The sequence below is a fragment of the Diospyros lotus genome, chromosome 8, assembly GCF_014633365.1.
Source record: "Diospyros lotus cultivar Yz01 chromosome 8, ASM1463336v1, whole genome shotgun sequence".
In the NCBI taxonomy this organism is placed as follows: Eukaryota; Viridiplantae; Streptophyta; class Magnoliopsida; order Ericales; family Ebenaceae; genus Diospyros; species Diospyros lotus.
The window spans coordinates 40,736,033-40,748,423 of record NC_068345.1 but is presented as its reverse complement, the minus strand read 5'-3'; the positions used below and the strand labels follow the sequence as shown (position 1 = coordinate 40,748,423).

Below are 12,391 nucleotides of genomic sequence, written 5' to 3'. Positions count from 1 at the left end.
TGGATAAAAACTCTTCTCATGACATTTATTGATTGATTGATTTATTTTTCTAAAGAAAAAGACCCAGAAAATAAAGGGTTATTTGATTGAGGTTGGTTGAATGTGGAGGTCCACAAGGGTGCTGGTAATTTTCAAAGCGACCATATGATTTCCATTTGCCCTTGTTATACGGCCTTAACATCAAATCTACCTTTCAACACTAGTCAAGCTAAACTCTGGACAAAACAAATAATTGAGTTACTCGTTTTGCAAGATGTCTTCCATGATTGCATGCCCATCCACATGGCAATTGGCATATGAGGTTGCAATTAATTCATCAATCGTGAAGGTGTACAAATACTTTTGTATTTTATTAAAAATATCATATAGAATCTTAAATTTTTAAAACGTTTTATTAGACACTTTTATTCTAAAAAACAAAACTTTTATATACCCGTTACGCAATATTCAAATTTAACGTGGAAGCTTGAAATGCATGCGCTGATGGCTCTGTCTCACCGGAGCGAGCCACCTTTCTCCGCCTCTTCTGCCCCCGCCACCTCCCTCCATCCTCCTGCTCCTCCTCTACTTCCACAACAGCAGCTCTGTCCTCTTCAGTGCCTCCTCCCAGTCCCAACCCTTCCACGACTCCTACTCCTTCATCACTGCCCAAACCCCCGCCCTCGTCCTCTCCATCGACTACTGCCTCGCCCCAGAGCATTGCCTTCCCGCCGCCTACAACGCAACCCTACGTGTACTCAATCTCGATCTCTCTCTAGTAAAGATCCAAGGGCTGATAATGAATCAGCCCTTCTTCGGTGGGGTTTTTGCTAGACGAAATCGGAGATCAAATTCATTGATAACAAGATTGTGCCATTAGCGGCCAACGATCTCCTATGGTCACTCGCATTGCCCAATGACCATGAGTACTGCAATTCGATGGTTGTAAGCGACGATGGGAAGATCAAACGGCTGTCTAGGTGCATGGTGAGGGCGTTTGGCAGGGACCCACTAGCGGATTGGCAGAAGATGTTTAATAGTTCGTGCTAAACACGCTCATCCTTCGGCGTCGAGGGCGAGGCGGTGCCATGTTTTTATAGCCTTCAGTGTGTCGAGGTCGACGGCGCCTCCTCGCTGCCTCGTCCTCCAGTGTCAAGAGCGAGAAAGAGAAGCAGAGGAACAGCAGGTAGGGCGCGCCATGTTTTTACAGCCTTCTACCACATTAAATTTTTTACTACCTACGAGAGAGAGAGAGAGCCGCCGGGGGGGGGGGGCTTCCTGCCACAGGACACGTTGTGGGCCTTTATTGGCCCGGTCGCTAAGCACCCCTTACTAAATGAGCTCACTAGCATGCTCTTATACATTTTGCTCATTAGGCAAAAGAAAGTGCTTAATAGTTTTATTTTTTTAAAATAAAGATATTTAATAAATCGTTTTGAAAGTTCGCGGTACCATACCACGTTTTTGGTAAAATACAAAGCTATCTTTTTGCCTTCACTTTCAGGCATGTGGATTAGGATCTGAACGGATTTGGTTTTATATCCAAATAGATGGAGTCAAACCATGGAAGGGACGATCTCACTTTCAATATCCAATCTCCATACCAGCTACAAACTTACTTCTGTAGGATGTTAAGACTTCATTATTGTGGATTCAGACCTAACATCCAATGGAATGATTATCCCAAAAAAACCAGTCAAAATCACAGTTTTTGGTTATTCTAACAAGTAAAGGTTGGGTTTGTTTGTCAACTAAGCCCGCTACCACATTTGGTGGCAAAAAGGAGAAAATTATGACTGGCGATGCACATATGGGCCATGGACTATTAACTGCTGCCACAGAGAGAGAGAGAGAGAGAGAGAGAGACTTTTTTTTTTATGTGGTCTGCTTATGATTTCAAGTAGTAAGTGGGACACATATCTCAATGTCTCGGACGTTTCTTATTCCCTTCAAGCAGCGCAACAAATATCAAGGACCCCTCTCATGGCCATCTCTTTGCACCATAGCTCTTTACCTCTCTTTTCATTCGACCTTTTGCTGGGTTCTGCAAACAAGTGACTGGAACTCAGTTTTAGGATTTCTTTCTTTCAACCATGGGAATGTTCTGTGATCTTGAGGTAGATGTCAATGGGGAAGAGATTTTCTTTGTAGACAAGGTAATTTCACTCTCTCGAACTCCATCTTTCTTGCTTTGAACCATGGGAATGTTCTGTTCCATGTTCTGAACTGTGTAGTTTATACACTTCCCTTCTCTTTCATTTAGAAGTTTTCAAGCTGACAACCTTCCATCTTGGTGCTCGTATACTTTTGCAGGAAATTCTTGCATCTTTCTCGAGAAAAATAAGAAATTTGTTTAGAAGATTCACAGCAACAAAGATCCCCCTAAAAGTGATATTCCATGACTTTCCAGGAGGAGCCGAGGGCTTTGAGCTCATCATGAGGTTCTGCTACAACAATGGGAAAATTGAGATAACCCCCTCCGACATATTTTTACTGCATTGCGCTGCAAGTTTCATGGAAGTGAATTTGATAGAACCAAGCCATGAACATTTTGAAGGGATATTCCAATGCTGGGACTGGTCTGAATCGCTATCATGTTTGAAACAGTGCCAACATTTACTTGCAGCTGTGAATTCTCCAATCATGCTCCAGAAGTTCTTGAACCTGTTTGTAGAAAGGCTTGCTTGGCTTAGCGTTTCAAGCCCCTATACTTCTCCCTCGAAGAATTCCAACTCTCAATCTTCCTCCGATACAAGCACTGACAGTGTCAAAAGCTACTTGTCTCAACCCACATGGTGGTTTGAAGATCTTGCTTTTCTAAACACGAACTTGTTGAGCAAGCTTATAGAGGCAATGATCTTGCAGAAATTCAACCACGCAACGATAAGCTCGTTCCTCTTTTACTACCAAAGATCAAAACTTCTTGGCTCCCCACCGGCTGAGAAGCACAAAATCATCGAGGCCGTGACCAATCTGCTGTTTTTGCTTGATAGGAGGTCTATTTCTTCCAGAAGCTTATTCAATTTATTTGGATTGGCTTTGTGTTTGAAAGCACGCAAATGCTCCATGAACAAGCTTGAGGCGTTGATTGGTTCCAAGTTGGATCAGGCTACAATAGATGATTTACTCGTTCCATCACCACGGGGGAAGCAATATATGTACGATGTGAATCTGATCCTGAGGCTGCTGAATTCATTTTTCACAGAAAACCGGCTTTCCACAACCCGGTTGAAGAAAGTTGCCTGCTTGATGGACTTGTACCTTGCAGAAGTGGCCCTTGATCCCCATCTTAAGCCTTCCAAGTTCATAAAATTAGCCACAGCTGTTCCGGGTTTTGCCAGAGACTCCCAGGATGGGATCTACCTGGCTATTGACATGTACTTGAAGGTATCCTATCTATTTGCATTCTTGTCTGTAAAATTTTTCAATTTGGGATCGAACTGTCAAGCTTGAAACTGTGAAGGTTAGACTGAGTTCACTTGGATGTTCTTGCAGGTTCATCGCAGTTTAAGCAAGAAGGCAAAGATGAAAGTCTGTCTTTTGCTGAATCATAACATGCTCTTGAGGGAGGATTTATTAGAGCTAGCCAAGAAGTCTAAATTTCAACCTGGTCCGGGAGAGGTATGGTGGCCAAGCTCAAGAGCCTTGTCCATGGCTGCAAGCATGTTAAAGCCTTGAGCGAATCGCCATTTTTTATGCTTCTTGATGGGGAAAAGAGAAGTAATTAAGACCATGCATGTTGAAAGAAAATCAAACATCCCCTTCATGCAGACTGAACGAACAAAAACCCAGCAAAAATCTAGATATATAGCAAAGCCTGTAAAAGTTCTTTCCAATGTTTCTTCCATATGAGTTGTACAGTTTTGAGCTACGGGTTATTAATGAATTTGAAACGAAAACTACTCTATTCAGGCACTATTATGATTGCACTTAAAATCTGTGATATTACAAGAATTATCAGTCAGGATTTAAAATTACAGGAACTTAATCCAATCTTACTTTGGGGAGAGATTTGATCTTCCCAAGGTTGAGGGGCATACTTCCAAAGTCAAGAAGGAAGCTTCTACCACAAAAGAAAAGTAAGTGCTTAGTTAAATGTAATGGGGGAGATAGACACAACTGTGTGATCTTTGTCTTGTTGCGAGCTGCAGAGAGCCATAAATGCGGATTAAGAAAATGGGTAGATGTTTCTAAAGAATATTTGCATTGGCTACAAATACAATGCCAAATGGCCAAGAAGTCTAAGCTAAGAAGACAGTGTCAGTGAGAGAGATGCGCGCCGAATAACTTGCGCCTTGTGGGGCTCGCTAAGCCATTGGTCATCTTAGCATCAACATTAGTGCAATAGAACCCAAGGCCAAGGATTACAATACATTGGAAAATGTTGCAGGAACCAGACTTTGCAGAGATACTTATTATAACCATTTGACCACATGGCCTTCTTCTTCATCAACATCAATGCTGCAAAGACATTTTTTTTTTTTTTTAAATTAAGCACTATCACTCGTGTCTCCGTCGAACTTGCTCCAAGATCATCACGAGAAAGATAAATCAGAGATGTGTATGGATGATTAGATTTTTTTTTTTTTTTTTAAATCTATGTCCACGGGTACTTACCAAGAACCACTCTCAGAAGAAACTTTATTTTCCCAGGAATCGATCCCGCACTGACAGCCTCCAACATAACTTTTACAGCTCCCTCCTTTGCCACCCAGCTATTCTCTTGGGATTCTTTTTCCCTTTCTTGTTTGGTGGTGTTGTGCTTATTTATTTAGTTAAATAAATAATGACTAACTTCACCCTTTAATTAGTAAATAAACTAAGTTTGAGAAATTGTGAATAAATTCATTTAAATATATACTAAAATACACCAGCTAATTTATATAAGTTTTAAATTAATTTGAAATCGAGTTTAAAATAAATTTTAAACTTAAGAGTTCATGAAAGAGTCCCAAAGATGAGAATGCTTTACCATTAAAAATTTGACCCGAAAAGAAATGCTAGTTTTTGAAAACTGATGATGACTGAAAAAGTGAAACTTTAAAGAGAAAAAATGTCATTTTCCTAGATATATTTGGAACTAGAAAGGCTTTAAATTTGGCTGGTCAACTCAAAATAGACTTAAAAACAATATATATATACACCATAATAACATCTAATTTTCGAATGTCGTATGTTAATTGGTTAATTACTTGATGGCTCATAACCTTAGTTTATTACTTAATTAGTATTGATATTAATTAACTTGAGAGCGATTTGAAGAGTTCCAAAATGGCATGTCTTTGGAAGGCAGAGCTAATAAATGCAATATTGTCGTGGTCTTGAACTAAAAAAAAGTGTACATATTTCAAGCTAAAATGGACAGACATTCTAGAAATCACCAACTTATCTTAGTAAGAACAAAACCTAAAAAAAAAAACATCTTTGATAAGAGGGATTTTTTTTTATTGGAAAGAGAGAGCATTTAATGATCACACTCTACAAAGCCTTTCCTTGGCGCTACATTTGGAGCAAATATTTTTGGAATGCTAATTAAAAATAAATAAATAAATAAATGCTTTTACCTGCATGCATACATGTAAACTAGAGGGTGGGTCATGTTATGTACAAGAAAAAATAAATAAATAGAATTTTATTGAATAATGTTTTGACAGTTAAAACTTATATTTTTTGTTTTAATGTTTTTATATTTTTTTTTGTGATTATTTAAAATTTTTATTATTTTGATTACATTTCTAAACTTATATTTTCTAATTAATTTAAAATTTATATTTTTAACTTTTTTTTTTTTGTGTCAACATGAATTTTTTATTATTTCGATTATATTTTTGCACCTATAATTTCAAGTCAATTTAACCTTCTATACTTTGACATTAATAGAGTGTGATGTGTAATTTATCATCTCACTTTAAATTTTTTTTACAAATAAAGTAAATAAATTAAATTGACTTGAAAATACAAGTCTAGGAATATAATCAAAACAATGAAAAGTTTGAGTTATTACGTGAAAAAAAAAGTTAAAATATATGAATGTGAATTCATGGGTGTAATCGAAATAACAAAAAATTTAAGTGATCACACGAAAAAATACATAAAAATATAAAGATAAAAATATGAATTTGGTCGATGTTTGACAATAACAACTTACCTTTTAATTTTTTAGTTAGGATTTTAAATAAAATGAGATTTAATATAGTGGTAAAGTTATTTAAAATATTAATTATTTTCTATATAAGTTATGAGTTGAAATATTTGTGATGTAGTTAATTTTTTTTTTTAAATAAGATACATAAAAATATATTTTTAAAAAATACTTTACTAATAGGACTAGAATTAATAGAGCGATTATTTTACTTGAGTAACTAAAGAAAATCTAATAGAAGAAAATTATTTTAATAATATATATTCTTTTTGAACAAAAATTATCCAAAACAAATAAAATACAAATAATCCAAAAATATTTCATAACTAATCTAAAACAAATGCACATCATCTTTTTTAACTACTTTTTAAAAAAAAATATATATATATTTTTAACCGCTCAAACAAATTAATTACACTCTATAGCCATTCAAACAAACTAATTATATTCTACAATTACTTCTTTTTCAAGAATTATACTTAAACTAAAAATATAAGAAGGTCAAAACTAGTTAGGTTGAAATTTAAATAAAATGATATATTTGTAAAATTAGCTGACAGAGTCAAAACTGGTAAAGTAGTTATAGAGTGTAATTAATTTGTTTGAGTGACTGAAAAATAGTTTTTTTTAGAAAAATGACTCAATACAATTTTTTTTTAAACATGATTAGTTTTTACAATTTTCACTAGTTATAGTGGGATAAATATTTTCTTGCGTACAAATCCTATTATGGGCCATTTAGTTCGGAGCCCAAGTGTATTCTGATCCTCATATTGGGCTTTAAAAGCTGATGGCCCAGGATAACGGCGACTGGGCCTCTGGGCTATTAAATCACTGCACAATGTAACGGCGTCATAAAAAATTTAGACGGAAGAGTCGTCTTCCTGCTTGGGAGACCGACGAGACGATACAGAGAATCCACAAAGGCGCGACCCGATTCTGTTTCGATCTTGACGAACGACTCTTTCTTTGTGATTTCGATTCTCCCGGGAAAACTCTGAGGATGTTGGAGAAGATCGGATTGCCGGCAAAGCCCTCACTGAGGGGGAGCAATTGGGTGGTCGACGCCTCGCATTGTCAGGGCTGTTCTTCTCAGTTCACCTTCATCAATCGCAAGGTCTCTCTCTCTCTCTCTCTCTCAAACCTTTCTTCTTTGATACGGATATATCTTAGAAATTGGATCTTTTGTGGTCAATTTTAGGGAACTGGTGATCATCGCCCAAATATTCAATTCTTGTGTAGATATATTTCAGTCTCATTTTTTCTGAAATTGGTTGTTTCACGTTTTACCTTTTGAAGTGTTATTTTTCGGAAATTCGTTCAAGTTTGGGAAATTTAGTTGCTCAGAGAATTATTTGTTTATTCTATAGATTTGTCTGCGACCCGCGGGTCATAATTGGCTGATTTGGATTTTATCTTTGAGTTGGATGGCTGATGGCCATGATTAGTTTGAGTGTTAAGTGGTTATCATTTTTTGGAGTTCTCACCATGGCATAACATCTTTGATTTTATCTCACCTAGAATTTACCATTTCAATATGATATTTTTGAACTATTAGTTCAAATTATTAAGTTCTCTTTTATTCACAGAGGTTCTATTAAGATTTTGCTTTGATATTGACACCTATAATCCAATGAATTTCTTTGAGCCTTAATCACTTAATGTTGTTTTATGTATTTTCAGCATCACTGCCGCAGATGTGGGGGCTTGTTTTGCAACAGTTGTACCCAGCAAAGAATGGTGTTACGTGGACAAGGTGATTCACCGGTACGTATTTGTGAACCCTGTAAAAAGCTTGAAGAGGCAGCACGTTTTGAGATGCGATATGGACACAGGAATAGAAATGGAAGAGGTAGGCTTATATATTTCATTGCTATCCCGGAAATGGAATAAGTATGCTTATGGATTTCAGTGTTTTACTGCTTTTCCAGTTTCTAAATTATATTTCCAATGGCATTATTCAATGCAAAAACAAATAATCAACAGAAACTCTAATCTCCATCCTTTTTACACAATGGCACTATTCAGTCACAACCTGAACCTGATTTATCTTTCTCAGATTATCAAAGGTAAGGATAGAACCAAGAGAGTGTTTTCCAAGAAAAAATCTTTCTACTTCGTTGGACTTATAGAATGAGGGAAGGGAACCCCCAAAAAAAAAAAGAAAAAAAAAAAAGAAGGAAACTCTATAATGCCGAATGACTATTGGTACAATCTTTTTCTGTATGTTTGTTTGTTCTGCTCGAGCTGCTAAATTTCTTGAATCCACTGCTTTTTGGGAACGTTTTATTTGTTTTGTAGCTTTTGCATGTTCTGTTGAATGGATCTCTCCCACTCTTTCTCTCTTTATGTTGGAGCTGGTTTTGGGTTTTCTTTTGGATTTTGTGTGTGTGTGTTTTGCACTTAATTGGATCCTTGTATGCGGGCAGTGTTCACAAGTTTATCTATTATATGCAGTGGAGGTGGGGGTTTCACTTACTAGGAAGGTTACATGTTAGCGGTGTTCACAAGTTTATTTATCAGCTGCCGCTCTAATGCAATATATAACCAATGGGGAATTTTTCTAGTGGGTGTTCATCACCATTTTTTTTTTCATGTGTACACTTCGCTGGATACTTTTGCATGAAGATGAACAAACAACAGTGTAACTATATATAAAATATGGTTATTTGTGAATATAGCTATATTCTATTAGTACAGTCATTTGTCAATCAGCAATCATTCTTGTTCAAGAATTTGATGGGTTGGATCTGTTCAATTATGGGAGTTGGTCTATATATCCTGAAAATCTTTTCAATTTGATAGATGGAATATCTGGTCTTGAACCAATCTTTTGTCTTTTGATCTCAGTTGCTTTTATATTAAGTAAAGCATTATTTTGTTCAAAGATTTTTAGAGGCACAGAAAAAGGGCATACAGTACTTTTTATATTGAAAAGTAGCATTCAGGCTAAACCATCATACTGTATATGTAGGTGGTTCAAAATTGACATCCAGACATGAGGATGAAGTTCTAAATCAGATTCTGGGTAGTGACAGGAAGGAATTGGTTTCCAGACTCCCAAGGGATACAAGTGGTACATCATCTTCAAGCATTGGAGAAGTCTCCACTCATGATGAGGGAGAAGGACCTAGAACTGCTTCTATAGAGGAGCCTGCTCTGGCTCTGGCTGAGAAGGAATCTCCCACTCCTGAAGAATTGCATCGGCAGGCTCTGGATGAAAAGAAGAAATATAAAATTCTGAAAGCAGAAGGAAAATCTGAAGAAGCTTTAAAAGCCTTTAAATTGGGAAAGGAGCTCGAGCGGCAGGCTGGAGCTTTGGAATTATTATTAAGAAAAAATCGTAAAAAGGTTTTGTCTTCAAGCAACATAGCTGAGATCCAGAAAACCAACGATGACAATACATATTCAGGCCAAAGAAACAAACTCTCTCCCCAGAAGAGTAAAGAAAAAGATGACATTTCTGCTGAACTCAGAGAACTGGGATGGTCCGATATGGATCTTCATGATGCAGATAAGAAACCAGCAAGCTTGAGTTTGGAGGGTGAACTTTCTACTCTTCTTGGAGAAGTCTCTCGGAAAACTAGTAGTGTCAAGGGAAGTCATGGTATTGACAAAACCCAGGTCATTGCTCACAAGAAAAGGGCTCTTGCATTGATGCGTGAAGGAAGACTTGATGAAGCAAAGGAAGAACTGAAGAGAGCTAAAGTTCTTGAAAAGAAACTTGAGGAAGAGGAATTCTTGGCCGAGGCTGAGGATTCTGATGATGAGCTTTCTGCTCTGATCCGTAGTATTGACAGTGACAAACCAGATAGCCTGTTGGTTTCATATGAGCCCAATCCTGGTTTTGATTTTGCTCACCTGGTGGGTGTTGCCAATGATCTTGATTTTGATGACAACTTTGAGGTGACTGATAAAGATATGGGTGACCCGGAAATTACTGCTGCATTAAAATCATTAGGTTGGGCTGATGAAGCCAATCATGTTGAGGACATTAAGTTCCAATTTCTCCCTGTTGATAAGGAGGCACTGTCAAGTGAAATTCAGTCATTGAAAAGAGAAGCTCTTAACCAGAAAAGGGCAGGAAATACTGCAGAGGCAATAGAGCTCCTAAAGAAGGCAAAGGTACTAGAAAAGGACATTGACAACTATGCTACTCAAGAAGTGGATGCAGTGCCAAGCAATCCTGCAAAACTAGAGACTGGGTCAGCTAGTCAATCAGGTGATAACCCAACCGAATCAAATAAGGCTGATGTCAGAAATGTTAACAGAACGGAGAAAGCAGACTCTAAATTGGCTCCAAAAAGTAGGCTAATGATTCAGAAAGAGCTGCTGGGCCTGAAAAAAAGGGCTCTTGCTTTGCGAAGGGAAGGTAAATTGGATGAGGCAGATGAAGAACTGAAAAGGGGGAAGGTTCTTGAGCAGCAACTCGAAGAGATGGATAATGCCTCAAAAATGAAGGCCACATGTCATAGTGTTCGTAATAAGAATGATGATGACATTCCTGTTCCAGATATTGTAGATGAAGAAGGGGATGTGACAGAACAGGACATGCATGACCCAACATATCTTGCATTTTTGAAGAACCTGGGTTGGAAGGAGGAGGATGACAAAAATGTCACATTTTCATCCAAACCCGTTAACCAATACGTTCGCAGAATTGATTCCGCTGTTACTGAAGCTGTTAGTTCTATTCAGGTTATACCATCTAGAAGAAGTAAAGGTGAAATCCAGAAGGAGCTCCTTGGCTTGAAAAGAAAGGCACTTGCTTTGAGACGCCAAGATGAGACTGAGGAGGCAGATGAAGTACTGAAAATGGCAAAAGTATTAGAGGCTGAATTAGCAGAGATGGAAGTGCCAAAGAAAGAAGCTCAATTAGAAAGCAGTAAGCATGTGGAAAATGAGATTTGTAGTTCTTCTCCCCACAATAATGCAGTTGTAGGAGGAATTAAAAGAGGTGTACCAGAAGAAGACATGCAAGGTTCTGCACTGGTCTCAGAGCTTAAGAATTCAGGGGGGAAGGGTGAAGTTGAACCTGCAGCCAGGCAAGAAAAATACTCTGAAAAAATTGCTACTAGTTCTTTGCGTCCTAATCATCTAGGAACCAAAGATCTGGGAATCAATAACAAAACTACGCATGAGGAAAGAGAGGAAATAATTCTAAAACATACAAAACCACAAATTGATGAATTTGATTCAATTCAGGCTACTGTTCCTGAGAATGATCACAGTTCTGTCCGGCAAGAAATTCTTATTCTGAAAAGAAAGGCAGTCGCTTTGAAGAGAGAGGGGAAATTGGCAGAAGCTAGGGAGGAACTTCGCCAGGCAAAGCTTTTGGAGAAGAGTTTGGAGGATAGCATCTCTCATCCTTTCACTAGTTCTAGCAATGTTTTGAGCGCTTCTTCTAATGTCACTTCTGTTCAACAAAAAGAGCATGTTTCATCAAAACCACTGTCCAGTCGTGATCGTTTCAAGTTGCAACAAGAGTCCCTCAGCCACAAAAGGCTTGCGTTGAAGCTGCGGAGGGAAGGGCGTACTGAAGAAGCAGAGGCTGAGTTTGAATTGGCCAAGTCCCTTGAAGCTCAGTTGGAGGAATTGGCTACCAATGATTCTGTTAAAAGTTCCATCAGTGAAGCAAAACTTGATGATGTTGGTGTCGAGGATTTTCTGGATCCTCAACTTTTGTCTGCTTTGAAAGCAATAGGTATTGAAGATGCTAGTGCATCCCAAGGTTCTGAGAAACCAGAGCCAGTAAAGCCTGTTGTTGGTAAGAGTGAAAGCTCTGATCAAGAAAGAGTCCAACTGAAAGAACAGATCAAGGCAGAAAAGTTGAAAGCACTAAACTTGAAGCGTTCAGGGAAGCAAGCTGAAGCCCTGGATGCTCTTCGTCGGGCAAAAGTGCTTGAAAAGAAGCTGAATTCTCTAGCTTCATAGATATACATAATCATGTCAATCTTCTCCCACAGCTAGGGCTACCTTGATTAACACTTAGAAAAACCAGAGGTTGAGGTCATCATGGAAGGATAGTGTGGTTGCTGGATGATCTGAACTGAAAGATCAAGGTATTGGAACCTATGCTTACGCTTTTAATAGTTTGTACATTAATCTGTAACACGAGTCACTGTAATTTTTACCTGTTTTCTTTTGATGAGTAAGAACATTAATGTGTGTTTTTTTACCTCCGGATTCTTTACTTGGCCGTGTGAGCTAACAAGGATTGGTGGGCATGTATTGTTAGTAAAATGTTAATCTTTACCTTTGCCTGAAGCA

The 12,391-nt window shown here is 37.8% G+C and overlaps 2 protein-coding genes across 2 annotated transcripts; both read left to right on the top strand.

Annotated features, from left to right (window-relative positions):
* Window positions 1-132: 132 nt before the first annotated feature.
* Window positions 133-3,943, top strand: LOC127808872 (BTB/POZ domain-containing protein At3g22104-like). The gene is made up of 3 exons (XM_052347560.1): window positions 133-2,135; window positions 2,293-3,366; window positions 3,475-3,943. The coding sequence occupies exons 1-3, from the start codon at window positions 2,073-2,075 to the stop codon at window positions 3,655-3,657; spliced, it is 1,320 nt and encodes a 439-aa protein (XP_052203520.1). The 5' UTR covers window positions 133-2,072; the 3' UTR covers window positions 3,658-3,943.
* A 3,047-nt stretch (window positions 3,944-6,990) lies between these two features.
* On the top strand, window positions 6,991-12,391 carry LOC127808870 (uncharacterized). The gene is made up of 3 exons (XM_052347558.1): window positions 6,991-7,238; window positions 7,805-7,973; window positions 9,096-12,391. The coding sequence occupies exons 1-3, from the start codon at window positions 7,125-7,127 to the stop codon at window positions 12,053-12,055; spliced, it is 3,243 nt and encodes a 1,080-aa protein (XP_052203518.1). The 5' UTR covers window positions 6,991-7,124; the 3' UTR covers window positions 12,056-12,391.

Excerpts from the sequence above, each read along its gene's own strand:
- LOC127808872 (XM_052347560.1), top strand. The coding sequence starts at position 2,073 with ATGGGAATGTTCTGTGATCTTGAGGTAGATGTCAATGGGGAAGAGATT. Across the intron at positions 2,136-2,292 it reads AGATTTTCTTTGTAGACAAG|GAAATTCTTGCATCTTTCTC; the intron begins GTAATTTCACTC and ends ATACTTTTGCAG. Across the intron at positions 3,367-3,474 it reads CTATTGACATGTACTTGAAG|GTTCATCGCAGTTTAAGCAA; the intron begins GTATCCTATCTA and ends ATGTTCTTGCAG.
- LOC127808870 (XM_052347558.1), top strand. The coding sequence starts at position 7,125 with ATGTTGGAGAAGATCGGATTGCCGGCAAAGCCCTCACTGAGGGGGAGC. Across the intron at positions 7,239-7,804 it reads TCACCTTCATCAATCGCAAG|CATCACTGCCGCAGATGTGG; the intron begins GTCTCTCTCTCT and ends ATGTATTTTCAG. Across the intron at positions 7,974-9,095 it reads CAGGAATAGAAATGGAAGAG|GTGGTTCAAAATTGACATCC; the intron begins GTAGGCTTATAT and ends CTGTATATGTAG.